This window comes from Scyliorhinus torazame, chromosome 3 (assembly GCF_047496885.1).
Source record: "Scyliorhinus torazame isolate Kashiwa2021f chromosome 3, sScyTor2.1, whole genome shotgun sequence".
Lineage (NCBI taxonomy): Eukaryota > Metazoa > Chordata > Chondrichthyes > Carcharhiniformes > Scyliorhinidae > Scyliorhinus > Scyliorhinus torazame.
The window spans coordinates 206,257,080-206,282,451 of record NC_092709.1 but is presented as its reverse complement, the minus strand read 5'-3'; the positions used below and the strand labels follow the sequence as shown (position 1 = coordinate 206,282,451).

At 45.2% G+C, this 25,372-nt stretch overlaps 1 protein-coding gene across 5 annotated transcripts in view; it reads left to right on the top strand.

Annotated features, from left to right (window-relative positions):
* Positions 1 to 25,372, top strand: part of nmu (neuromedin U) — a 116,013-nt gene that overhangs the window by 9,742 nt on the left and 80,899 nt on the right. For all 5 annotated transcript variants that reach the window (XM_072496785.1, XM_072496788.1, XM_072496784.1 and 2 more), the window contains exons 3-4: positions 12,064 to 12,111; positions 20,582 to 20,641. In XM_072496785.1, the coding sequence (XP_072352886.1) occupies positions 12,064 to 12,111; positions 20,582 to 20,641 (108 nt within the window). The remainder of the gene's footprint in view (positions 1 to 12,063; positions 12,112 to 20,581; positions 20,642 to 25,372) is intronic.

The window sequence follows — 25,372 nt, the reverse complement described above, 5'->3', positions numbered from 1 at the left end:
GGCAGCCTGATAGAGCCGCCACCCGACTCAGTAGAGATCGGTGCCCCGATCAGCACTGAGGTTTAACATCCTCCCCACTCCCCTCCAACCTAGACAGTCAACAAACTCCTCACTTCCCTGCACGAACACTTCCACCTCCCACCACCACCATGGAAGTATCGTCCCCTCCCCACAGTGCCTGCTCCCCCCATGTTTGCATGCCCTCCCCTCACTGTCCGCTCTTGCCCCACCACACTAAATGGACCACCCCTGCCATGGGGCACCCACAAGGGCCCTTTCCCTGTCACAGGTTGGCACTGTGCCAACGTGGCAGTGACAGCACGTAGGCTAGCTTTGAATATTCAGTGAGGGGGGGGGGGGAGAATCACGTGGCGATGGGACTGGCTAACGATATTTGAATTTATTAAAACCCATTAAAATGAGTTTCACGTCCTTTGTGGGCATTAAACCCTGTTACGTCACCGGAAAGGGGCGGGGAAAATTGGAAAACGCAATCTCTCTGGAAATTCCTTATATCACACGGTTCCCTATTCTCTCCGGATTTTCCGCCCGGGTCGATGTTCTCTCTGATGCGAATCTGGGCTGAGAAGCGCTCACGCCGGTATGGAGGCTGCAATTTTCTGTGAATCTTTTCCTGTTGGAAGTGAGGAAAATACTGAATCTGACGCTAGCCTGTACCTTAAGACAGGTTTATTTCTAAGACTGCAGAGTAAATGCACCAACTATTCCAATTCTCCCCTGACACCATGTGACTACTTTTAATAATAATAATCTTTATTGTCACAAGTAGGCTTACATTAACACTGCAATGAAGTTACTGTGAAAATCCCCTAGTCACCACATTCCGGCACCCACTCGGGTACACAGAGGGAGAATTCAGAATGTCCAATTCACCTAACAGCACGTCTTTTGGGACTTGTGGGAGGAAACCAGAGCACCCAGAGGAAACACACGCAGACACAAGGAGAACGTGTACACTCCACACAGACAGTGACCCAGTAACTTCAGTGCAATGTTAATGTAAGCCTACTTGTGACAATAAAGATTATTATTATTAAAAGTAGTCACATGGTGTCAGGGGAGAATTGGAATAGTTTGTGCATTTACTCTGTAAAACCTGTCTTTTAAAAAAAAAACATTTTATTCAAGCTTTTTGGCCAAACATAACAATACATAGTGTTTCTTTTACACAACAATAAAGCAATATAAATAACCGTGGCCAGTTTTAAACAAATAAATAAATAATATATAAACAAAAACAAAACTGAATGGCAACTGCCTTGTCCAAAATAAATACTCTCCAAAAATACAATCCAATAATCCAATATACAATTACAGATACCAAATACCTATACATATACAATAACATCCCTGAGAGTCCGTCCGATTCGTTTATCCAGGTCTCCACGCCCGGGGGTTTGGCTTCCTTCCACATTAACAATATCCTGCGCCGGGCTACGAGGGACGCAAAGGCCAACACGTCAGCCTCTCTCGCCTCCTGCACTCCCAGCTCTTCTGCAACCCCAAATATAGCCAACCCCCAGCTTGGTTTGACCTGGACCCCCACCACCTTCGAAAGCACCTTTGCCACCCCCACCCAAAACCCCTGTAGTGCCGGGCATGACCAGAACATGTGGGTGTGATTCGCTGGGCCTCTCGAGCATCTCGCACACCTATCCTCTACCCCCAAAAATTTACTAAGCCGTGCTCCAGTCATATGCGCCCTGTGTAACACCTTAAATTGTATCAGGCTTAGCCTGGCACACGAGGACGATGAGTTTACCCTACATAGGGCATCAGCCCACAGCCCCTCCTCAATCTCCTCCCCAGTTCTTCTTCCCATTTCCCTTTCAGCTCATCTACCATGATCTCCCCCTCGCCCCTCATCTCCCTGTATATGTCCGCCACCTTACCGTCCCCCACCCATGTCTCTGAGATCACTCTATCCTGCACTTCCTGCGTCGGGAGCTGCGGGAATTCCCTCACCTGTTGCCTCGCAAAAGCCCTCAATTGCATATACCGAAATGCATTCCCTTGGGGCAGCCCATATTTCTCCGTCAGCGCTCCCAGACTCGCAAACGTCCCATCTACAAATAGATATCTTAATTGTACTATCCCAGCTCTTTGCCATGCTCCATCCATTCTCCCCGGAACAAACCTATGATTGTTTCTTATCGGGGACCGCACCGAAGCTCCCATCCCTCCCCATGCCGTCTCCACTGCCCCCAAATTTTCAACGTAGCCACCACCACCGGGCTTGTGGTGTATTTCTTTGGTGAGAACGGCAACGGCGCCGTCACCATTGCTTGCAGGCTAGTCCCCCTGCAGGACGCCCTCTCCAATCTCTTCCACGCCGCTCCCTCCCCTTCTCCCATCCACTTACACACCATTGAAACATTGGCGGCCCAGTAGTACTCGCTGAGGCTCAGTAGTGCCAGTCCCCCCCTGTCCCTACTATGCTGCAAGAATCCCCGCCTCACTCTCGGGGTCTTCCCAGCCCACACAAAACTCATAATGCTCTTCTCAGTTCTTTTGAAAAAAGTCTTCGTGATCACCACCGGGAGGCACTGGAACATAAAAAGGAATCTCGGGAGAAGCACCATTTTAACCGCCTGCACCCTACCTGCCAATGACAGGGACACCATGTCCCATCTCTTGAAATCCTCCTCCATCTGTTCCACCAACCGTGTTAAATTAAGCCTATGTAATGTACCCCAATTCTTGGCTATCTGGATCCCCAGGTACCGGAAGTCCCTTGTTACCTTCCTCAACGGTAAATCCTCTATCTCTCTGCTCTGCTCCCCCGGATGCACCACAAATAGCTCACTTTTCCCCATGTTCAGTTTATACCCTGAAAAATCCCCAAACTCCCCAAGTATCCGCATTATCTCTGGCATCCCCTCCGCCGGATCCGCCACATATAACAACAAATCATCTGCATACAGAGATACCCGGTGTTCTTCTCCTCCCCTAAGTACTCCCCTCCACTTCCTGGAACCCCTCAGTGCCATGGCCAGGGGCTCAATCGCCAGTGCAAACAATAACGGTGACAGAGGACATCCCTGCCTGGTCCCTCTATGGAGCCGAAAATAGTCAGACCCCCGTCCATTCGTGACCACACTCGCCATCGGGGCCCTATACAGCAACTGTACCCACCTGATATACCCGTCCCCGAAGCCAAATCCCCTCAACACCTCCCACAAATAATCCCACTCCACTCTATCAAATGCTTTCTCGGCATCCATCGCCACCACTATCTCCGCTTCCCCCTCTGGCGGGGGCATCATCATTACCCCGAGCAACCTCCGTATGTTCATGTTCAGCTGTCTCCCCTTCACAAACCCAGTCTGGTCCTCATGAACCACCCCCGGGACACAATCCTCTATCCTCGTTGCCATTACCTTGGCCAGAATCTTAGCGTCCACACTCAGGAGGGAAATAGGCCTATAGGACCCGCATTGCAGCGGGTCTTTTTCCTTCTTTAGGAGGAGCGATATCGTTGCCTCTGACATAGTCGGGGGAAGCTGCCCCCTTTCCCTCGCCTCATTAAAGGTTCTCATCAGTAGCGGGGCCAGCAAGTCCATATATTTCCTATAGAATTCAACTGGAATCCGTCTGGTCCCGGGGCCTTCCCCGCCTGCATGCTCCCAATCCCTTTCACTACTTCCTCCGTCTCAAGCACATGCTCCCAGTCCCGCCCTCCCCTGCTCCTCCACCTTAGGAAATTCCAACTGATCCAGAAAGCACATCATTCTCTCCTTCCCATCCGGGGGCTGAGGTTCATATAATCTTTCATAAAATGCCTTGAACACTCCATTCACTCTCTCCGCTCCCGGCTCCATCTCTCCCTCCTCATCTCTCACCCCCCCTATCTACCTCGCTGCTCCCCTCTTCCTCAGTTGGTGGGCCAGCAACCTGCTCGCCTTCTCCCCATATTCGTACTGTACACCCTGTGCCTTCCTCCATTGTGCCTCTGCGTTACCCGTAGTCAACAAGTCAAATTCTACATGTAGCCTTTGCCTTTCCCTGTACAGTCCCTCCTCCAGTGCCTCCGCATATTGTCTGTCCACCCTCAGAAGTTCTTTCAACAACCGCTCCCTTTCCCTACCTTCCTGCTTTCCTTTATGTGCCCTAATAGATATCAGCTCCCCTCTAACCACTGCCTTCAGCGCCTCCCAGACCACTCCCACCTGAACCTCCCCATTATCATTGAGTTCCAAGTACCTTTCAATACACCCCCTCACCCTTAAACACACCCCCTCATCTGCCAATAATCCCATGTCCATTCTCCAGGGTGGACGCTGTTCTTTTTCCTCCCCTATCTCCAGGTCCACCCAATGTGGAGCGTGATCCGAAATAGCTATAGTCGTGTACTCCGTCCCCGTCACCTTCGGGATCAGTGCCCTTCCCAAAACAAAAAAGTCTATCCGTGAATAAACTTTGTGGACATAGGAGAAAAACGAAAACTCCTTACTCCTAGGTCTACTAAATCTCCAGGGGTCTACTCCTCCCATCTGCTCCATAAAGTCCTTAAGCACCCTAGCTGCAGCCGGCCTCCTTCCGGTCCTGGACCTCGATCTGTCCAGCCCTGGGTCCAGCACCGTATTAAAATCTCCACCCATCACCAACCTCCCCACCTCTAGGTCCGGGATACGTCCTAACATACGCCTCATAAAGTTGGCATCATCCCAGTTCGGGGCATACACGTTCACTTACACCACCGCCTCCCCTTGCAATTTGCCACTCACCATCACGTATCTGCCCCCACTATCCGCCACTATGGTCTTTGCCTCAAACATTACCCGCTTCCCCACTAGTATAGCCACCCCCCTGTTTTTTGCGTCTAGCCCCGAATGAAACACCTGCCCCACCCATCCTTTGCGTAGTCTAATCTAGTCTATCAGTTTCAGATGCGTCTCCTGCAGCATAACCACATCTGCCTTAAGTTTCTTTAGGTGTGCGAGTACCCGTGCCCTTTTAATCGGCCCATTCAGCCCTCTCACATTCCACGTGATCAGCCGGGTTGGGGGGCTCTTTACCCCCCCCCCTTGTCGACTAGCCATCTCCTTTTTCAATCCAGCTCCTCACCCGGTTCCCACGTAGCCGTATCGCCCCCCAATGGCGCCCTCCCGCCCCGACCACCCCACCCCATACCAGCTCCCCCTTCTCCCCAGCAGCAGCAACCCAGTTAACCCCCCACCCCCCCCCCGCTAGATCCCTCACTAGCGTAATTGCACCCCCCATGTTGCTCCCAGAAGTCAGCAAACTCTGGCCGACCTCGGCTTCCCCCCGTGACCTCGGCCCCCACTGTGCGAGGCCCCCTCCTTCCTGCTTCCCTGTTCCCGCCATGATTACCATAGCGCGGGAACAAAGCCCGCGCTTCCCATTTGGCCCCGCCCCCAATGGCCGGCGCCCCCAGCTCCTCATCCTCCCTCCCCCCCTCCCCCACGACATGGGGAAGAGAGAAAAGTTACAGGGTCGCAGGATTGACAACTTGGGAAATCATCTCTTCCCCCTTTTCCCCCTCTTCACCCCACATATTCGCCCCACCACTTTGTCCCAAACGTTCTTTTTCTAGCCCGCTTATTCCAGTTTCTCCTCGACAATAAATGTCCACGCCTCTTCTGCCGTTTCAAAGTAGTGGTGTTTTCCTTAATGTGTGACCCACAGTCTTGCCGGCTGCAGCATTCCAAATTTAACCTTCCTTTTGTGCAGCACTGCCTTGGCCCGATTAAAGCTTGCCCTCCTTCTCGCCACCTCCGCACTCCAATCTTGATATACGCGGATCACCGCGTTCTCCCACCTACTGCTCCGAGTTTTCTTTGCCCATCTGAGGACCATCTCTCTGTCCTTATATCGGTGAAATCTCACCACTATGGCTCGAGGAATTTCTCCAGCCCTCGGTCTTCGCGCCATAACTCGATAGGCTCCCTCCACCTCCAACGGGCCCGTCGGGGCCTCCGATCCCATTAACGAGTGCAGCATCGTGCTCACATATGCCCCGACGTCCGCCCCTTCTGCACCTTCGGGAAGACCAAGAATCCTTAAATTCTTCCTCCTCGCATTATTCTCCATCACCTCCAGCCTTTCCACACACCTTTTGTGTTGTGCCTCATGCATCTCTGCCTTCACCACCAGGCCCTGTATGTCGTCCTCATTCTCAGCAGCCTTTGCCTTCACGACCCGAAGCTCCTGCTCCTGGGTCTTTTGCTCCTCCTTTAGCCCTTCAATCGCCTGTAATATCGGGGCCAACAGCTCCTTCTTCATCTCCTTTTTAAGTTCTTCCACGCAACGCCGCAGGAACTCTTGTTGGTCAGGGCCCCATACTAAACTGCCTCCTTCCGACGCCATCTTGCTTTGCGCCTGCCTTCCTGGCCGCTGCTCTAGAGGATCCACCGCAATCCGGCCACTTTCCCCTCCTTTTTCTATCCGTGTCCAGGGGGGATTCCCTTCTGGTTTATCGCACAGTGTTTTTAGCCGTTAAAATTGGCGTTGGGGCTCCTATTAAGAGCCCAAAAGTCCTTTCCACCGGGAGCAGCCGAAACGTGCGACTTAGCTGGTCATCGCCGCACCCGGAAGTCTGTAAAACCTGTCTTAAGGTACAGACTCATTATTTTCCTCACCTCCAACAGGAAATAGTTTTATACTCTTATAACGACGTTCTAACCCAATTGGGCACAGCTGCTCTCAATTCCTAACTTAAAGTATGCCATCTATTGCAGCACAATTCCAACTTTAACAGATTCCCTTCTTTTTCTAAAAAAAAGGAAAAAATATAACAAGTTCATTTTCTTTTTCGACAAACAAAACTGAAGATGGAGAAATAAGTTACACATTTTAAGAACTGACATCTTGTGTCATATCCCTCAACGGACTTACGGGGTGGGAATGATTATCTTCTCTGTGGTTCTCGCGGAGTACGAGCTCCCCCTGCTGAGTAACGGGAGAACTCCATTCAGCGATCTATAAAAGGTCAGCCGGTAAGACACTGACCGTGGAGAGACCCGGGGATCTAACGGGAGTTCTATATAACGATTGTAAATAAACCAAAATTCTTTAATCTTAGTCTGTGTGGACTCACCGTGTCCTTACTAAATCCTGAGTCATCCCTCTTCTAATACCCCCATTAATTTTACACTACAGGCATTTATTTTGGTGAAACAATCTGACGACTCATGGCTACTATCAACTCATTGGAGAGATTTCCTTTTCTCTCACCATTTCTTTTGGATTGACAATATGAATTCATAACCTTTTTTCACTTACACTCTTTGTGGTGTGTACGATATCCCAAAGGGATCAATTGTCAATATAATGCTATGTTGGAACATATTCTTTGTCATTCCCACATCATTTTCCCTAATGATTTTTATAAAAAGAATGCCATGTCAGCTGTGAGAGTCTGCAGTCTGGGTGCTCTTTAGTGCTCGTCTTATTTTTTTGGCTTTCAAGTCAATGGACATTTCCCATTTTCGTGCACAGAAATATTATAAAACTCGCTGCACTTGAAACCTCCTGTACAAGGTTTACGTGAAAGACATCACTGAACATAATCAATTTTATATTCTTAGGGTCACCCAAAGACGTAAACTTCAGTACACACTCCTCCAACTTGTTTTAAATGTTTTGTTCACCCATAAGATGTCCTGGATCTTGGGTTGTTTCATTATAGTACTCGGTTGAAGAACATCAAAGCTTACATCCAGCCTTGTCTGTGTGCCCAGTTTTCCCCCCCTCCCCCTTTCTATTCAACTCATTTTTAGCCTCCCGTATCGCTTCATTCCCCCTAACTTGTTAGCCATGACAAGACCTCTCGGTCATGAGGGCTCCTGCTCTGCTCCTTTGTTGTAATAGCTCACCATCCACCACTCTACTATTTTGTCTAGTCCAGCTGTAACCTCTTCTTGGCTGTTGAAGTCTTAACGGCCTCCTACTGTTAGATCCCATGTACACCCGATCTGAGGCCCTATCCACCGCACTGAAAGTGTTCTCACCCGGGATTCATCATCCGACCCATTAATATAGTTTGGGCTACACTTCCTTATTTTCCATTCTTGTATCCCCTTCTTCAGTCCATGGCCTTCACTGTTAATGCATTATCCTGGACATTCAGACAGTTCTTATATTTCCCAGTAGACTTTCCAGCCGTCACGCAATCGTTGCATTCCTCCAGTTATCCCATCCTTTTAGACAATATGAAATACGGGAGCCAATTACCTCTGGACCATATAGCCGCTTCCTGTTTATCACAATTTGATTTTAAGTATTTTTCAATATCTAACTTGTGATCTATCATATTTTGTCCCTCTGGTTCTGCCCCACTATATAGGAGTATGCGGTGCACACGATGCTTCATAGAATCCCTACAACGCAGAAGGAGGGCAGTTGGCCCATCGAGTCTGCGCCAAACCTCTGAAAGAGCCCCCCAACTAGGCCCACTCTTCCCCCCACCCCCCCCAATCCCCGTAACCCACCTAACTGTTGGACACTAAGAGGCAATTTAGCATGGCCAATCCACCTAACCTGCACATCTTTGGACTGTGGGAGGACTCCGGAGCACCCGGAGGAAACCCAAGCAGACACGGGGAGAAAGTGCAAACACCACGCAGACAGTCACCCAAGGTTGGAATTGAATCCCTGGTGCTATGAGGTAACAGTGCTAACCACTATACCACTATGTCGCCATCTGCCATCACCAGACTCACAATTCCTTTATGGCAGTCATCTTCATCATTCTCAGTGTCGGAATTATATGTTTCATGGGTTATTTCATTCGTTCGCAGTGGGACAATTCATTAAATCATGATGTTGGAATTACACCAATAACACAGAATAATTATTTCCCATAATATCTTGGGTTCAAGTGCCTCCAGTTGGCAACCAGGCCCATGTTTTTGTCTCGATTTTCAATCGGGTTAAAAGTGGAACTATCTTCAGACCATCTATCAGTAGCCCCATCTCTGTGCTGATGCCTGGGTTTGACATTTTGGCAATCTTGAAATTAGGCAATCACGGTGCTCTTCTTTTCTTCACCACTACAGGAATGTATGCTTTTAATAGGAAAACCGCTGGGAATTACTGCTTTCCCAAATTTTATTTTCTAGCAGCAGCCATTTGATCTAATAGGCAGTGTTTTCTTAAATGCAATATCAATTCATAATCCAGTAATTCGCAATATTAATTCACAATCCAACCAAGGCTGGTTTAGCTCAGTGGGCTGCCACGGCTGGTTTGTGATGCAGAACAAGGCAAGCAGCACGGGGTCAATTCCTGTACCAGCTTACCTGAACAGGCGTCGGAATGTGGCGACTAGGGGCTTTTCACAGTAACTTCATACTTGTGACAATAAAAGGTTATTATTATTATTAACTTAAATTTCCGTTAGAGGGCTTCGGAATTTCAAGGTTAAAACAGTTCCCATCTCTTATACCACCTATCAAAGTCCATAATATGGGGTTCGGTTTGCAGGATTGATGGAGCTGGGAGCGAAGTGTGGGCTGGAGCAGGGGGAAATGTTTAGATACATGCAGGTTCAAGATTTTGCCAGGAAGGAGATACAGAGCTTCCCGGTGGGGCCGGCCTTCACATTGCTGGAGGAGGTGCTGTCGACAGGGGGACTGGAGAAGGAGGTAGTGACGGCGGTTTACGGGGCTATTTTGGAAGAGGAGAATGCACCACTGGAAGGGATCAAAGCAAAGTGGGAGGAAGAGTTGGGAGAGGGTATGGAGGAGGGGTTCTGGTGTGAGGTGCTCCGGAGAGTGAACGCCTCTATCTCGTGCGCGAGGTTGGGACTGACACAGCTGAAGGTGGTACATAGAGCACACCTCACGAGGGCGAGGATGAACTGGCTCTTTGAACAGCAAACTACCCAGTCTTCAGAACAGTGACCACGACACCACACAACCCTGTCATGGCAATCTCTGCAAGACGTGCCAGATCATCGACATGGATACCACTATTACACGTGAGAACACCACCCACCAGGTACGCGGTACATACTCGTGCGACTCGGCAAAACGTTGTCTACCTCATACGCTGCAGGAAAGGATGTCCCGAAGCGTGGTACATTGGCGAGACCATGCAGACGCTGCGACAACGAATGAACGGACATCGCGCAACAATCACCAGGCAGGAATGTTCCCTTCCAGTTGGGGAACACTTCAGCAGTCAAGGGCATTCAGCCTCTGAGCTCCGGGTAAGCGTTCTCCAAGGCGGCCTTCAGGACCCGCGACAACGCAGAATCGCTGAGCAGAAACTTATAGCCAAGTTCCGCACACGAGTGCGGCCTCAACCGGGACCTGGGATTCATGTCGCATTACATTCATCCCCCACCATCTGGCCTGCGAAATCCGACCAACTGTCCTGGCTTGGTACAATTCACACCTCTTTATCCTGGGGTTACCCCATCTCTGGATCTGTAAAGATTTAATCACCTGCTAATGCTCGCATTCCTAGCATTGTTTGGCATCTTTGAATTTGTCTATATATGTGTTTCTGGAACACACCTCTTCATTCACCTGAGGAAGGAGCAGCGCTCCGAAAGCTAGTGACATCGAAACAAACCTGTTGGACTTTAACCTGGTGTTGTAAGACTTCGTACTGGCTCTTTGAAGGGGTAGAAGATGTGTGTGAACGTTGCAGGGGCCCCCCGCAAATCACGTTCATATGTTTTGGTCCTGTCCAAAGCTGGAGGATTACTGGAAGGAGGTTTTTAGGGTAATCTCTAAAGTCATGCACGTGAAACTGGACCCGGGCTCTCGGGAGGCCATATTCGGGGTGTCGGACCAGCCAGGGTTGGAAATGGTTGCGGAGGCAGATGTTGTAGCCTTTGTCTCGTTGATCGCCCGAAGGCGGATCCTGTTGGGATGGAGAGCAACCTCTCCACCCTGTGCCCTGGCGTGACGGGGGGGTCCTGTTGGAATTCTTAACTCTTGAGAAGTTTAAGTTTGAACTGAGGGGAAGGATGGAGGGGTTCTACAATTCGTGGGCGTTATTCATTATGCACTTTCAAGAATTGGATAGCATCGAACATTAGGGGGGTGGGTTGTGAGAGTTGGGGGAGTGGGACTGTATGTGTTAATGGTGACTATGGGTGATTCCGGATTCCTTTTTGTGATTTGTTGATGTTAACATGCGGGCTGCAGTTTGGGGGTTTGGTTGGAGGATGGAAGTGTTGTTGTTGGTATGGGGAATGGCATTGTATTCATTACTGCTTATTGTTTATTGTTGGTGGGCGTAAATTTGGGAGAAAATGTGAAAAAGGAGAATAAAAATATTTTTTTTAAAAAGGAAAGAAATCAGAAAAATGCAATGTATGTACACATAATATGCCATTTATTATTAAAATGCGAGAGTCACAACCATGACCTGAGCTCATCTACACATTTGTCTGATTAAAAATACAATCTATTTAAATTAGTTTTTATTTCAATATTTTAAAACATTTTTTTTAACATTATACATTTAGAGTACCCAATTATTTTTGTTTTCCAATTTAGGGTGGCCAATAAACCTACCCTGCACATCTTTGGGTTGTGGGGGTGAGACCCTCGCAGACACGGGGAGAATGTGCAAACTCCATACGGACAGTGACCCGGAGCCGGGATCGAACCCGGGTCCTTAGCACCATGAGGCAGCAGTGCTAACCACTATGCCACCGTGCCACCCCAAATAATTATTTTTATTGCCTTGGATCTCTTATTTTTATTACCAGAATATTTTTCGTTAATTTAATGTTGAGACTAATTTAGTCCATGCTGTATCAGAAATAAATGATTACAAATATTTGTTGTCTAAATTTGCAGAGGTCAGAGTGACTTCACTCCATTTCACTTTTAGAAATTCATGTATCAGATATAAATATTTAAGAATATTTGTTGTGATACTGTATAAAGCAATTGCTTCAATAAATTTTAACTTTGCATAGATCAGAGTGACTTCACTCCATTTCTCTTTTAGAAATTCACTGTCCATGTCTTGTAGTTGTTGATCTGAATTCAGTCAAGCTTCCAAGAGAGAGATTCTTCACTTTCTGATGCTAATTTCCGAATTGTTTGTTTTTAGATAGACGGCCTGTGTTCTTCCTTTCTTTCTGCAGTTCCTCAGCCACAGGTGAGAACCTATATGTCATTCTGATTATACAGTCCACATACGTGTAAAGAGTTATAGGGTGGCATGGTGGCACAGTGGTTAGCACTGCTGCCTCACAGCAGTAGGGACCTGGGTTCAATTCCGACCTTGGGTGACTGTGGATTTTGCACGTTCTCACCGTTTGTGCGTGGGTATCTTCTGGGTGCTTTGGTTTCTCTCGCAATCCAAAGATGTGTAGGTTAAGTGGATTAGCCATGATCAATGTGCGGTGTTATGGGCGAGACATTTTCAGAACCCCAAAACGTATCATGGAGTTCAACCAACCTCCCCCTTTAATGTATTTGTTGCTTTTCCTAGCACATGGCTTGTTCCCTAGGTGTGGGATTACAATTATGGACATGTGGGTTTTTAAACACCAAACAATGTTTATTCCATGAACTCAACTTAACATCTCAAATAAACATTGGATCTCTTAACACCCCTTACTTCAAAGATAACTCAGAAAATATTGCAACAGTAAATAATTCCTCAAAATGTTCCTTCGAACTTCCAAGAGACTTAACACCTTTAAACAGAATCACATCAGGTTAAAGGCTTTACTATTATGAGTTTGAATCACCCAAATGATCCAGAGATAGTCTTTCATGGCAGAGATCCAGCTCACTGCAAACACAGACACTCCCCAAGCTCTTTTTCTCCAAACTGCAGCTGTCTGGAAACACACAGACACACACAAGCTCTTTTTCAAACTGCAAAACTAAACTGCAAATTGGCTGATCTAAAGCCAAGTTCCACCCACTCTCTGATAGCACTGTTTTCTTAAAGGTACATTGCTTAAATATCCAGGTCTTAAAAGTACTCTCACATGACACCTCCCCCCAAGAAAAAAAAACCCCATCAACTTCAAGATGGTTTCATTTTTCACTTTTGCACCATCCACTAAGAAATGTACACAGTAAATATACCTTTTCGTTTTTTAATAGAAACAACACATGCAAACAGGTATAATAATATAGTCCATTTTTCTTTGCTCTTCTTCCTCCAACCAAAATCCTTCTCGATTGACAGACTCTTTGAACAAAGTCTCTGCACGATCCATCCATTCCTCTACTCCTCAGCATTTCTCTTTAGAATCAGATACTTTAGTTCAATCTGACCACAGAGCACCTTGCAGTTCTCCAATACAGGAGCATTGGTGATCACAGCTTTCAGGCAGTCAAATGCCTGTTGAAAGTCCGCTGTCCATTGACATTTTTTAGGTTTCTTTAGCAATTCCATCAGTGGAGTAATCACGCCACAAATCTTTTGCACAAAGGGTCGATCAAATTCATTCATGCTAAGAGATTGCATTATTTCCCTTTGTCGCGAAGGTATCGGAAACTCCGCAAGGAAAGTGATTCAGGCTTCTCCAAATTCACTTTCGGCTAGGTTCATCACCAAACCCGCCTCCTGAAGTCGATCGAAGAACTCCATACGATGTTTTAAATGTTCTTTCCATGTCCGGAAGTTGAAAATAAAAGCAGATTGTCCCACTTTCTCAATGCAATCCTTCAAACGTGGGATAGGATAAGAGTCCGTTCTTGTAACAGCATTCACCTTTTGATAGTCCACACACAACCGTTGGGTACCATCTGGTCCAGGTATCATCACTTTTGGTGAGCTCCATTGGCTGCAACCCACTTCAATTATGCCATTCTTCAGCAGGCTCTCAAACTCTCTGTTAACCTGTGCCAATCTATATGGATGTGATTTGATAGGAGCAGCTTTTACCACCTCTACATCATGTATAGCCATTTGAGTACTTCCCAATTTATCTCGACAAACTTGCCCATGTGATATCAATAACTCAGGTCAGTTCGTTTTTCCTCTGGAAGGTAACTTAACAATTCATCCCAATTTATAAGAACATCCTCATTATCCAATTTAATTTGATGTATGTCAAATTCACAGTCATCTGGATTTGGTTCGTCACTTTGAGTTAGAATCATTAAAACCTCCCTTTTCTCTCCTTCCCTTTCAAAGTACCTTTTAAGCATATTCACATGACACACTCGGTGATTCTTCCTTCTATCTGGTGTATTTACCACATAATTCACCTCACTTAATTTCCTTTCAATCTGATACGGTCCACAAAACCTAGCTTTTAAAGGCTCCCCTCCCACTGGGGACACTGTAACAACACTAAAACTTTATCCCCACTGGCAAAACTACGAACTTTGGATTTCTTGTCCGCTCCCCATTTCATCACATTTTGTGCAACTTTCAAATGTTGTCTAGCCAATTCACCTGCTCTATTTAATCGTTCCCTAAAATTTGACACGTAATCCAATAGTGTAATTTCCGATTACTCACCCACCAATGTTTCCTTAATCAATTTAAGTGGTCCCCTTACATCATGACCAAAAATTAGTTCAAAAGGACTAAATTTGGTAGACTCATTAGGTGCATCCCTAATTGCAAACAATACGAATGGGATTTCTTTATCTCAATCCTCTGGATAATCTTGACAATACGCCCTCAACATTGTCTTTAATGTCTGATGCCACCTTTCTAATGCTCCCTGCGATTCTGGATGGTACGCAGTTGATTTAAATGTTTTTATTCCTAAGCTACCCATAACTTCTTTGAATAATTTTGAAGTAAAATTTGATCCTTGATCCGATTGAATTTCTGTGGGTAGTCCATATCTAGTAAAGAATTTAAGTAACTCCTCCACAATCCTTTTAGCTGTAATATTACGCACTGGAATGGCCTCTGGAAACCTAGTAGCCACATCTCTTACAGTCAAAAGATATTGATTCCCACTTTTTGTTTTAGGAAGTGGTCCTACACAATCGATTAGGACCCTTGTAAAAGGTTCCTCAAATGCTGGAATGGGAATTAAGGGTGCTGGTTTTATCACTGGTTGAGGTTTCCCTATCACTTGACATCTGTGACATGATTGACAAAATTTAACTGCATCTTTATGTAGTCCAGGCCAATAAAAATGTTTCTGGATTTTAGCTTGAGTTTTCCTTATTCCCAAATGACCACCCACTGGTACCTCATGTGCAACTTGCAACACCTCCTCTCTATACCCCACTGGCAATACTACTTGATGAACGTCTGCCCACTTTTTATCCGCCTGCATATGTACAGGTCTCCATTTTCTCATCAAGACATCATTTTTACGGTAATAACACTCTGGTATACTCTCAGATTCCTCTTCCGTATATGCTTTCTGATATATCCGTTTTATTTTTACATCTTTCTGTTGTAACTCCACCAATTTTCCTGAACTAAAGATATCCGCCTTATCCTCCACCTGTTCTTGTTCTTTTTCAACCATCTGATCAAAAATCGTTTCTGATAATTGCACTTCAACTTCATCTTCACTCTTTGATTTCTCCTCGTCTTAACCTGTGACTTTGCGACCTTGTTACTATACAATCGGGAAAATTCCCAGGATATTTGTCCTTCAACACTTCAGTTGACTGATTTTCCACTGGCTTATCAACCACAGTAGGCATCCCTCCCACCTGCGATCCCGCTATATAATTACCCAAGATAAACTGTATTCCTGGACAAGATAGTTTATCTATTACTCTACTACCACTTCACCACTCTTCACTGGACTTTCCAACCTTACCTTATATAATGGAACGCTACTCCTCTCACCCTGAATTCCACATATCACCACCTTTTCTGGCAACATTCTTCCCAAACTACATAATTCCTCATCTCTTACCATTAAAGATTGACTAGCCCCTGTATCTCTTAAAATTGTGACTTCTTTACCTGCTCCTCCTGATACACATGAGTAAACTTTACCCACACAAGTAAATTCTTGAAAGACATCTGGCACCTTCTTAACAATTACTTCTTGAACAGGCTGCACAATCGTTTGCACCTCCTTCGCTTCCCTTGGGCTTTCCTTTACCACTCTAACAAACCCACTGTCTTATCCTGTGTCACCACATCAGCCTTCCCAGTGCTTTTCTTCAACCACCAACACTGTGACTTTACATGGCCTAGTTTATTACAGTGAAAACATCTGAAACTTTTCATTTCTTTTCCACCCTCCTGGATTTCTTTTTTAATCTGAGGTACACTCTCTTTATTGTCTCCCATCAGATCACCTTTACCTTTACCACTTGAGTATTTCTCATGTCCCCAGTTTATATCCCGCACCGGCTGAAACTGATGTCGGAAACCAATCTTTGATTTATGAACTAATTAATCATCATCTGCCATTTCCGCTGCTAATCTCGCAGTTATAACCCTCTGTTCTTCCACATGAGTTCTCACTACATCAGGAATTTAAACGCCTCCAAAAGTATAATTTCTCTGAGAGCTTCATACGTTTGGTCTATTTTGAAAGCCCGTATCCACCTATCAAAATTACTCTGTTTGAGTCTTTGAAACTCCATGTATGTTTGACCAAATTCTTTCCTTAAATTTCTAAACCTTTGTCTGTAAGCTTCAGGCACTAGCTCAAATGCACTTAAGATGGATTTCTTCACCTCCTCATACGTTCCAGATACCTCCTCCGGTCGTGATGCAAACACTTCACTAGCTCTACCTCCCAGCTTTGTTTGAATCTGTAACATCCACATGTCCTGTGGCCATTTCATTTGTTTAGCTACCTTCTCAAATGAAATGAAAAAGGCTTCCACTTCCTTCTCGTCAAACCTTGGCAATGCTTGGACATATTTAAATCGATTCCCACCAAGCCTTCGACAATGACGCTCTTTCTCACTATCCTCATCCATCTCCTCCAACTGTACGTGTCTCTTTACGTCTGCAATTTTAACTGATTGTCATGTTTCATGGCCATTTTCTGAAGTTCAAACTCCCTCTCTTTATCTTTTTCCCTGACCTGTATCTCCCTTTCTTTTTCTTTTTGTTCTGCTAAGGCTATTCTTTCTTTTCTCCTTTCTTCTCTCTCCTTTTCTTTTTCCTCTCTCTCGCTTTCTTTTTCCTCTCTCTCTCTTTCTCTTTCTTTTTCCTCTCTTTCTCTTTTTCCTCTCTCTCACTCTCGTATTCCAGCCGCTTTAATTCTTTCTGATGTTTCATTTGTTTAATTTGCAACTGAATTTTTGCCATTTCCAATGAGTCAGACTCTATCTCAGGCAACTTTAAATGCTTAACCACCGCCATAATTACCTCATCTTTTCACATTTTGTCAGGTAATGTTAACTGCAATGTTCTTGCCAAATCTGACAGTCTGCTTTTCGTTTCTGTCCGTAAAGTACTACGTGTGACATTCTCCACCCCCAGAAACTTCTGAGCCTCTGAAAGAGCCATTGTGCACAACACTCTCCCCACTTAAACTAAAATACCACACCGGAAAAGCAACAATCCTTCACTGTCTTTAAGTTCACAAAAGCCAATCTAATAGGTAGACTTTTATCCCCCTCAAGCCCCCAACTGTTATGGGCGAGGTGTTTTCAGAACCCCAAAATGTATCATGGAGTTCAACCAACCTCTCCCTTTAATGGATTTGTTTCTTTTCCTAGCACACGGCTTTTTCCCTAGGTGTGGGATTACAATCATGGACACGTGGGGTTTTAAACACAAAACACTGTTTATTCCATGAACTCAATTTAACATCTTTTTAAAAATAAATTTAGAATACCCAATTCATTTTTTCCAATTAAGGGGCAATTTAGCCTGTTCAATCCACCTACCTTGCACATCTTTGGGTTGTGGGGGCGAAACCCATGCAAACACGGGGAGAATGTGCAAACTCCACACGGACAGTGATCCAGAACCGGGATCGAACCTGGGACCTCGGCGCTGTGAGACTGCAGTGCTACCACTGTGCCACCGTGCTGCCCGTCAATTTAACATCTTAAATAAACATTGGATCTCTTAACACCCCTTACTTCAAAGATAACTCAGAAAATATTGCAACAGTAAATAATTCCTTAAAATGTTCCTTCAAACTTCCACGAGACTTAACGCCTTTAAACGGTATCACATCAGGTTGAAGGTTTTACAATTATGAGTTTAAATCACCCAAATGATCCAGAGATGGTCTTTTATGGCAGAGGTCACAGCAACTCCAGCTCACTGCAAAACAAACTGCTTTTCAAATCTTGCAGCTCTCTGGAAACATACAGACGCACCCCAAGCTGCTTTCTCAAACCTGGCTTTCTCCCTTCAAGCACTCACAGCATACCAGAACTTCTCAAGCTGCTGTCTCAAAACTGGCTTGCTACTTTTAAACTGCTCACAGCAAAACAACCAGGCACTTTTAAACTGCTCTCAGCAAAGCCAGCCAGGCACTTTTTAAATTGCAAAACCCAACTGCAAAATGGCTGACTTGAACTCAGCCCCCACCCACTCTCTGACATCACAGTTTTCTTAAAGGTACATTGCTTAAACATCCATATCTTAAAAGTACTCTACATGACAATTGTCTCCCATCAGATCACCTTTACCTTTACCACTTGAGTATTTCTCATGTCCCCAGTTTCTAGCCCTCACCGACTGAAACTGATGTCGGAAACCAATCTTTGATTTATGAACTAATTCATAATCATCTGCCATTTCCGCTGCTAATCTCGCAGTTATAACCCTCTGTTCTTCCACATGAGTTCTCACTACATCAGGAATTGAATTTTTAAACTCCTCCAAAAGCATAATTTCTCTGAGAGCTTCATACGTTTGGTCCATTTTCAAAGTCCTTATCCACCTATCAAAATTCCTCTGTTTGAAACTTTTAAACTCTATGTATGTTTGACCAAATTCTTTCCTTAAATTTCTAAACCTTTGTCTGTAAGCTTCAGGCACTAGCTCATATGCACTTAAGATGGATTTCTTCACCGCCTCATACATTCCAGATACCTCCTCCGGTCGTGATGCAAACACTTCACTAGCTCTACCTCCCAGCTTTGTTTGAATCTATAACACCCACATGTCCTGTGGCCATTTCATTTGTTTAGCTACCTTCTCAAATGAAATGAAAAAGGCTTCCACTTCCTTCTCGTCAAACCTTGGCAATGCTTGGACTATTTAAATAGATTCCCACCAAGCCTTTGACTATGACGCTCTTTCTCACTATCCTCATCACTACCATCTAACTGTACGTTTCCCTTTACGTCTGCCAATTTTAACTAATTGTCATGTTTCATGGCCATTTTCTGAAGTTCGAACTTCCTCTCTTTATCTTTTTCCCTGATCTGTATCTCCTTTTCTTTTTCTTTTTGTTCTGCTCTGGCTATTCTTTTCTCCTTTCTTCTCTCTCCTTTTCTTTTTACTCTCTCCCTCTTTCTCTTTCTTTTTTCTCTCTCTCTCTTTCTCTTTCTTTTTCCTCTCTCTCACTCTCGTATTCCAGCCGCTTTATTTCTTTCTGATGTTCCATTTGTTTAATTTGCAACTGAATTTTGCCATTTCCAATGAGCCAAACTCTATCTCAGGCAACTTTAAATGCTTAACCACCGCCATAATAACCTCACCTTTTCGCATTTTGTCAGGTAATGTTAACTGCAATGTTCTTGCCAAATCTAACAGTCTGCTTTTCGTTTCTGTCCGTAAAGTACTACGTGTGACATTCTCCAACCCCAAAAACTTCTGAGCCTCTGAAAGAGCCATTGTGCACAACACTCTCCCCACTTAAACTAAAATACCACACCGGAAAAGCAACAATCCTTCACTGTCTTTAAGTTCACAAAAGCCAATCCAATAGATAGACTTTTATTCCGGACGAGCACCCAATTGTTATGGGCGAGGCGTTTTCAGAACCCCAAAATGTATCATGGAGTTCAACCAACCTCCCCCTTTAATGTATTTGTTGCTTTTCCTAGCACACGGCTTGTTCCCTAGGTGTGGGATTACAATTATGGACACGTGGGTTTTTAAACACAAAACAATGTTTGTTCCATGAACTCAACGTAACATCTTAAATAAACATTGGATCTCTTAACACCCCTTACTTCAAAGATAACTCAGAAAGTATTGCAACAGTAAATAATTCCTCAAAATGTTCCTTCAAACTTCCAAGAGACTTAACACCTTTAAACAGAATCACATCAGGTTAAAGGCTTTACTATTATGAGTTTAAATCACCCAAATGATCCAGAGATAGTCTTTCATGGCCAAAGTCCAGCTCACTGCAAACACAGACACTCCCCAAGCTCTTTTTCTCTGAACTGCAGCTCTTTGGAAAAACACAGACACACACAAGCTGTTTTTTAAAACTGCAGCTCTCTGGAAACACCCAGACACACACAAGCTCTTTTTGAAACTGCAAAACTAAACTGCAAAATGGCTGATCTAAAGCCCAGCTCCACCCACTCTCTGACATCACTATTTTCTTAAAAGTACATTGCTTAAACATCCATGTCTTAAAGGTACTCTCACATGACAGTGGGGTTGTGGGGAGTGGGCAAAGATAGAGTGCTCTTTCGGAGTGTCTGTGCAGACTCAATGGGCCAAATGGCCTCCCTATGAATTGTAGGGATTCTGAGGAACAGTTTCTGAGGACATTTATGTTTTGCTTTTCCAGCCATCCAGTACACTTGAAGAGCTGTGTTATATGGCCCTGATGATTCTGCAGCAGCCTCAGGTAATTGTTTATTTACATCAGTGAAGCAAGAATTTCATGCAATGAAATGTTCGGAATTTTAGCTCACTAAGTTTGCCATTAGCTCTACTGGTGATTTAAATTAAAAAGAAGTTACAAGCTAGAAATATGGATTGACATAATTATGCTTCTCTCTCAAATAGCACCGCCCATTCGTTTTAGAATGTTGCTTTCTGATTTAAAGGACAAACTCATTGATTCCCTTTTAAAACAAAATAAAACCGAGTTGGGGGGCAATAATAAGATCACTGCTGCAAGGGTGTGGTAAACAGCTGTAATCAAATCAGCTGGCCTTGCATTAAAATGCAATATCATCTCATTACAATATTAAAATATTGCTCCTGGTACATTGCTCTGGCATATTGACAAGCTCTCAAGGGTAGAATATAAAACAGTAGATATTTCAGGAAATGAAAATTGACAACTTAGAAGGATGTTTGATTCACTAACTCGTCCTTTGTGGGGTGGATATTGAGAGGAAAGACCCAATGCTCTGCAGGAAAATTGATTTTTTTGAGTCCTGAATATTGAGCAGTGTGCAAACTAGTAGATCAGAGACACGTAATGTTGCACCTTTTTGAATTACAGGTTTTCCACAGGGTGGCCTCTGCAGTACCTGTTTATAGTAAGCAATGAGTAATGATGTGTTCCTTATGGTCGCTAACTCCATTACGGGAATCAGGCTGGATTATAATTAAACATAAGGCCTTAATAAACCTTGTGAACACTAAAATGCCCACCATGCTTGGATGCACAGTAGGCCTCAGTTCTATATGCTCCATTAATAGGAGCCTGGTGAACTTCAGTGAAAAATTCAGTGATCCCCATAGTATTTTTCGTAAAATTGACTCTCTCTCTCTCTCTCTCTCTCTCTCTCTCTCTCTCTCTCGAGAGAGAGAGAGAGAGAGAGAGAGAGCGAGAGAGATAGGAAGAGGTTTATGGAGAGACAAGTAATTGACAGTCACAGTGTCACGGAAATTTACAAAAAGCACAGAAAGAGACCATTTGTCCAATTTGGCAGAATTTAATGGTCACAGCAGTGGACAGGAGAGCAGGTGGAAACCATGCCAGGGTCATTCCAGGCCCCTTCATCCAAATTAAACGTCAATCAGGCACTTAGCTTGTTGGCGACAGGATCCACAGCATCTTCAGGGCAGGTATTCTGTCTCAAAGAGATATTGGTCAAACTAGACTGGCAGTTCCTTTGTACTGGCAGTGGAACGGTGACCACTGCTGGTACTGTGGAGCCCTGTAAAAAAGTTGGGTGAGGCATGATTGCCGAGGCCAGCCAGTTAGATCCGAATGAGGGGCAGTGGGGGTGGGGGGTGGTCTCCATGTGTGTGCGACCATTTCCATCAATGGGTTCCTCCATGGAGTACAGGTTGCCCAAGTAGGAGGGACCTCCCATTCGACCGCAGACATGCTACCAGTGTTTTCCTGGTGGCCCCACCCACTGCTAGTAGAATGTCAGCCAAGGTGCGATACGGCCCTTAACTGGAGGCTGTCCTTTATCAGGCAGGTTAAAGGAACCCCAGTCCCACCCAATTTTATATGGCCCCCCTTTATCTCCGAGTCTCCCTCCTGAAGAACATTTGATTCCGCCCATTGTGTCAATGGTAGTCAAAAAGGAGTGATCCCACCTCATCCCACTTTATCACAGCTCTTGATTTCAATGATTGAGGGTTTCTGCCTTTACCGCCCTTTCAGGTGGTAAGTTCCACACCCACTGCCCTATGACATGGATTATTGAATAATTAAAAAGTATCTGTGCCTGAGCAATCTACTCCAATCCAACTACTCTGCCTCAGGAGGCACTTGCTAAGTTATATCAAATAAAACTTTGTGAATGAGCCATTGAGTGTGATGCAAGGGATATATGGATGTCTCTGTTGGGTCTCATACCTGTGTCAGGGGATCTCAGAGCAGATCGCCTGCATTGGACACCTGTGGCTCCAAGTAGCTGTTTGCATGCGACAATGGCCACACCTGGAAAACCATCTCAACAGGCGGGCTAAACCAGCTGAGGGTAGCCGATGGGCCTAAGCCCTTGGTGAGACAGGGCTTGTCTGCCTGACCATGTGACATCTGTTCCTAGCGGACAGCGTGGAGGAAACTACTAATACATTCAGCGGGCTGGAAGGCAGAATCAGCAACATGTTGTGGAGCACGAAGAGCAGGACAAGACAGTGAAGATGTCCTGGTAATCCACTGCGCCATGATCTACTTCCAACTGTCTGGACATGTCCTTACATTGGATACAGGTGGACGTGGGTGTAGGGAGTGAGGCTGACGGTGCAACACTCTCCCTCACTTAAACCAAATTAACCTTCTAATAATAATCTTTATTATTGTCACAAGTAGGCTTTCATTAACACCGCAATAAAGTTACTGTGAAAAGCCCATAGACGCCACATTCCGGCGCCTGTTCGGGTACACCGAGGGAGAATGCAGAATGTCCATTTCAACTAACAAGCGCGTCTTTCGGGACTTGTGGGAGGAAACCGGAGCACCCGGAGGAAACCCACGCAGACACGGTCTTCTATGAAGACCTCGGGTTCATGACATCAAAGTCAGACAAGCTGATCATACTTGTTGATTTAACGCCAGAGTCAGTCCTGCAAGTCTGCGCTGAGCATGAGCTTTTTCTCACAAACGCAGTTTTCCAACTCCCAAACCGAAATAAGATGTCCTGGAAGCACCCTCGCTCTGGGCACTGGCATCTCATCAACCACGGAATTGTCAGGAATAATGACAGACAGGATGTAAGGGTGACTAAGGGCACGTGTGCCGCTGATTGCTGGGCTGACCACAGGCGTGTCGCCTCCAAAATATGTCTGAAAGTTCAGCCAAAGCAAAGACCTCAAGGGAAGAAGATTTCCAAGTGGCTGAACATCTCAAGACTGAAGATCGACTACATCCAACAGCAGCTCACTGTTCTAGAAAAGAGGCTAAATGACCTTCAAACCTCTCAAAAATATTGAGGAAATTCCCTATGAGATACTGTGCACAAGACAGTTTACAGGATACCCTTCCCACCAAGCGCAAACACCAGGATTGCTTTGATGAAAATGACACTGAGATTGAACATCTTTTTGAAGAAAAATACAAGTTACACAGAGCGTATCTAAATGACAAGTCCAGAGCCAAAAACTCTGTACGATAACATCCGCAACACAGTCCAACGAGACTAGGTGAGATGCAGGACAAGTGGCTGAGTCAAAAGGCAGATGAAATACAAACCTATGCTGATAAAAATGACATAACAATGCTGATGCTACTCGGAGAAACCTCAGAACCCTGGAGAGATGGGCTGAGTATTTCAATAACATCCTCAACAGACCATCCCAAATCAATGACGAACCCATAAAAAGGCTGCTCTAAGACCAACCCTGCTCTTGGCTCCCCACTCGCACTGCTGGAAACAGAGAAAGCAGTTGAGCAATTATCAAGTGACAAAGCCCCTGGATCCGATCGAATTCCAGTGGAGATCTATAAATACAGTGGATCACAGCTGCTTGAAAGATCACCCAGCTCTTCCAGATCACATGGATGCAAGGGGTCCTTCCACAGGATTTTAAAAACTCCTTCGTTGCTCACATAAGTTTGTAAATTCAAAAGATATAGGAGCAGAATTAGGCCATTTGGCACATTGGGTCTGCTCTGCCATTTGATCATGGCTGATCTCGTCCTGGTCTTAACTCGACCGTCTTGCCCATTCTCCATAACCCTTCAACTCATTACCAATTAAAAATCTGTCTACTCCTCAAATTTACTCACTGTTCCAGAAGACTCCGCAATCTGGGGCAATGGCAACCACCAGTCCTGTGACAATCACAGAGGAATATCTCTCCTGTCTATTGCTGGAAATATTTTTGCCAGGATTGTTCTAAACCGGCTCATATTACATCGTGAGCAGGGCCTACTTCCGGAGAGCCAGTATAGTTTCAGAAAAGGTAGGGATGGTGTTTGCTGTTTGTCAACTGCAGGAGAAATGCCAAGAACAAAATGCTGACCACCACCTTTGTCGACCTAACCAAAGCCTTCGACACTGTTAGCTGTGAGATGCTCTGAAAGATTATGAGGAAATTTGGGTTCCAAGAAGGATTCATTCAAATGGTTCGACAGTTCTACAATGGCATGCAGGCCCGCATCCTTGAGGACAATGAGACTTCGGTCCCCTTGTCTGTCGCCAATGTAGTGAAACAGGGCTGTGTATTGACACCAGCCCTCTTCAGCATCATGTTCTCAGCCATGCTCATGGATGCCTTCCAGGATGAGGACCCAGGCATAGACATCAAGTACCAAATACATGGCGAGCTTTTCAACCTGTGATGGCTCCAGGCCAAGACTGGGGTTCTTGTTTACAGACTGCGAGCTTTTCTATTTGCTGATGAATGTGCACTAAATTCTGGAAGTGAGGTAGACTTGCAGCACATTATGGGCCTTTTTTCCACATCCTGTGATAGTCTCACATCAGCAAAAAGAAGAAAGAAGCCACGTTCCAAGCATTCCCAGGAAAGTTCTATCAAATTCCGCCAGTGAGTGTAAACGCCCAGAAGCTGACTGCTGTGGACAGGTTCACCTACCTAGGCAGCATTCTCTCACGCTGTGTTCATATTAATGAAGAAGCTGATGCCAGAATTGCTAAGGCTAGTTTGTTCATCGGAAGGCTTCGCCATTCAGTATGGGAACGTAGAGTGGTGAGCCTAAAAA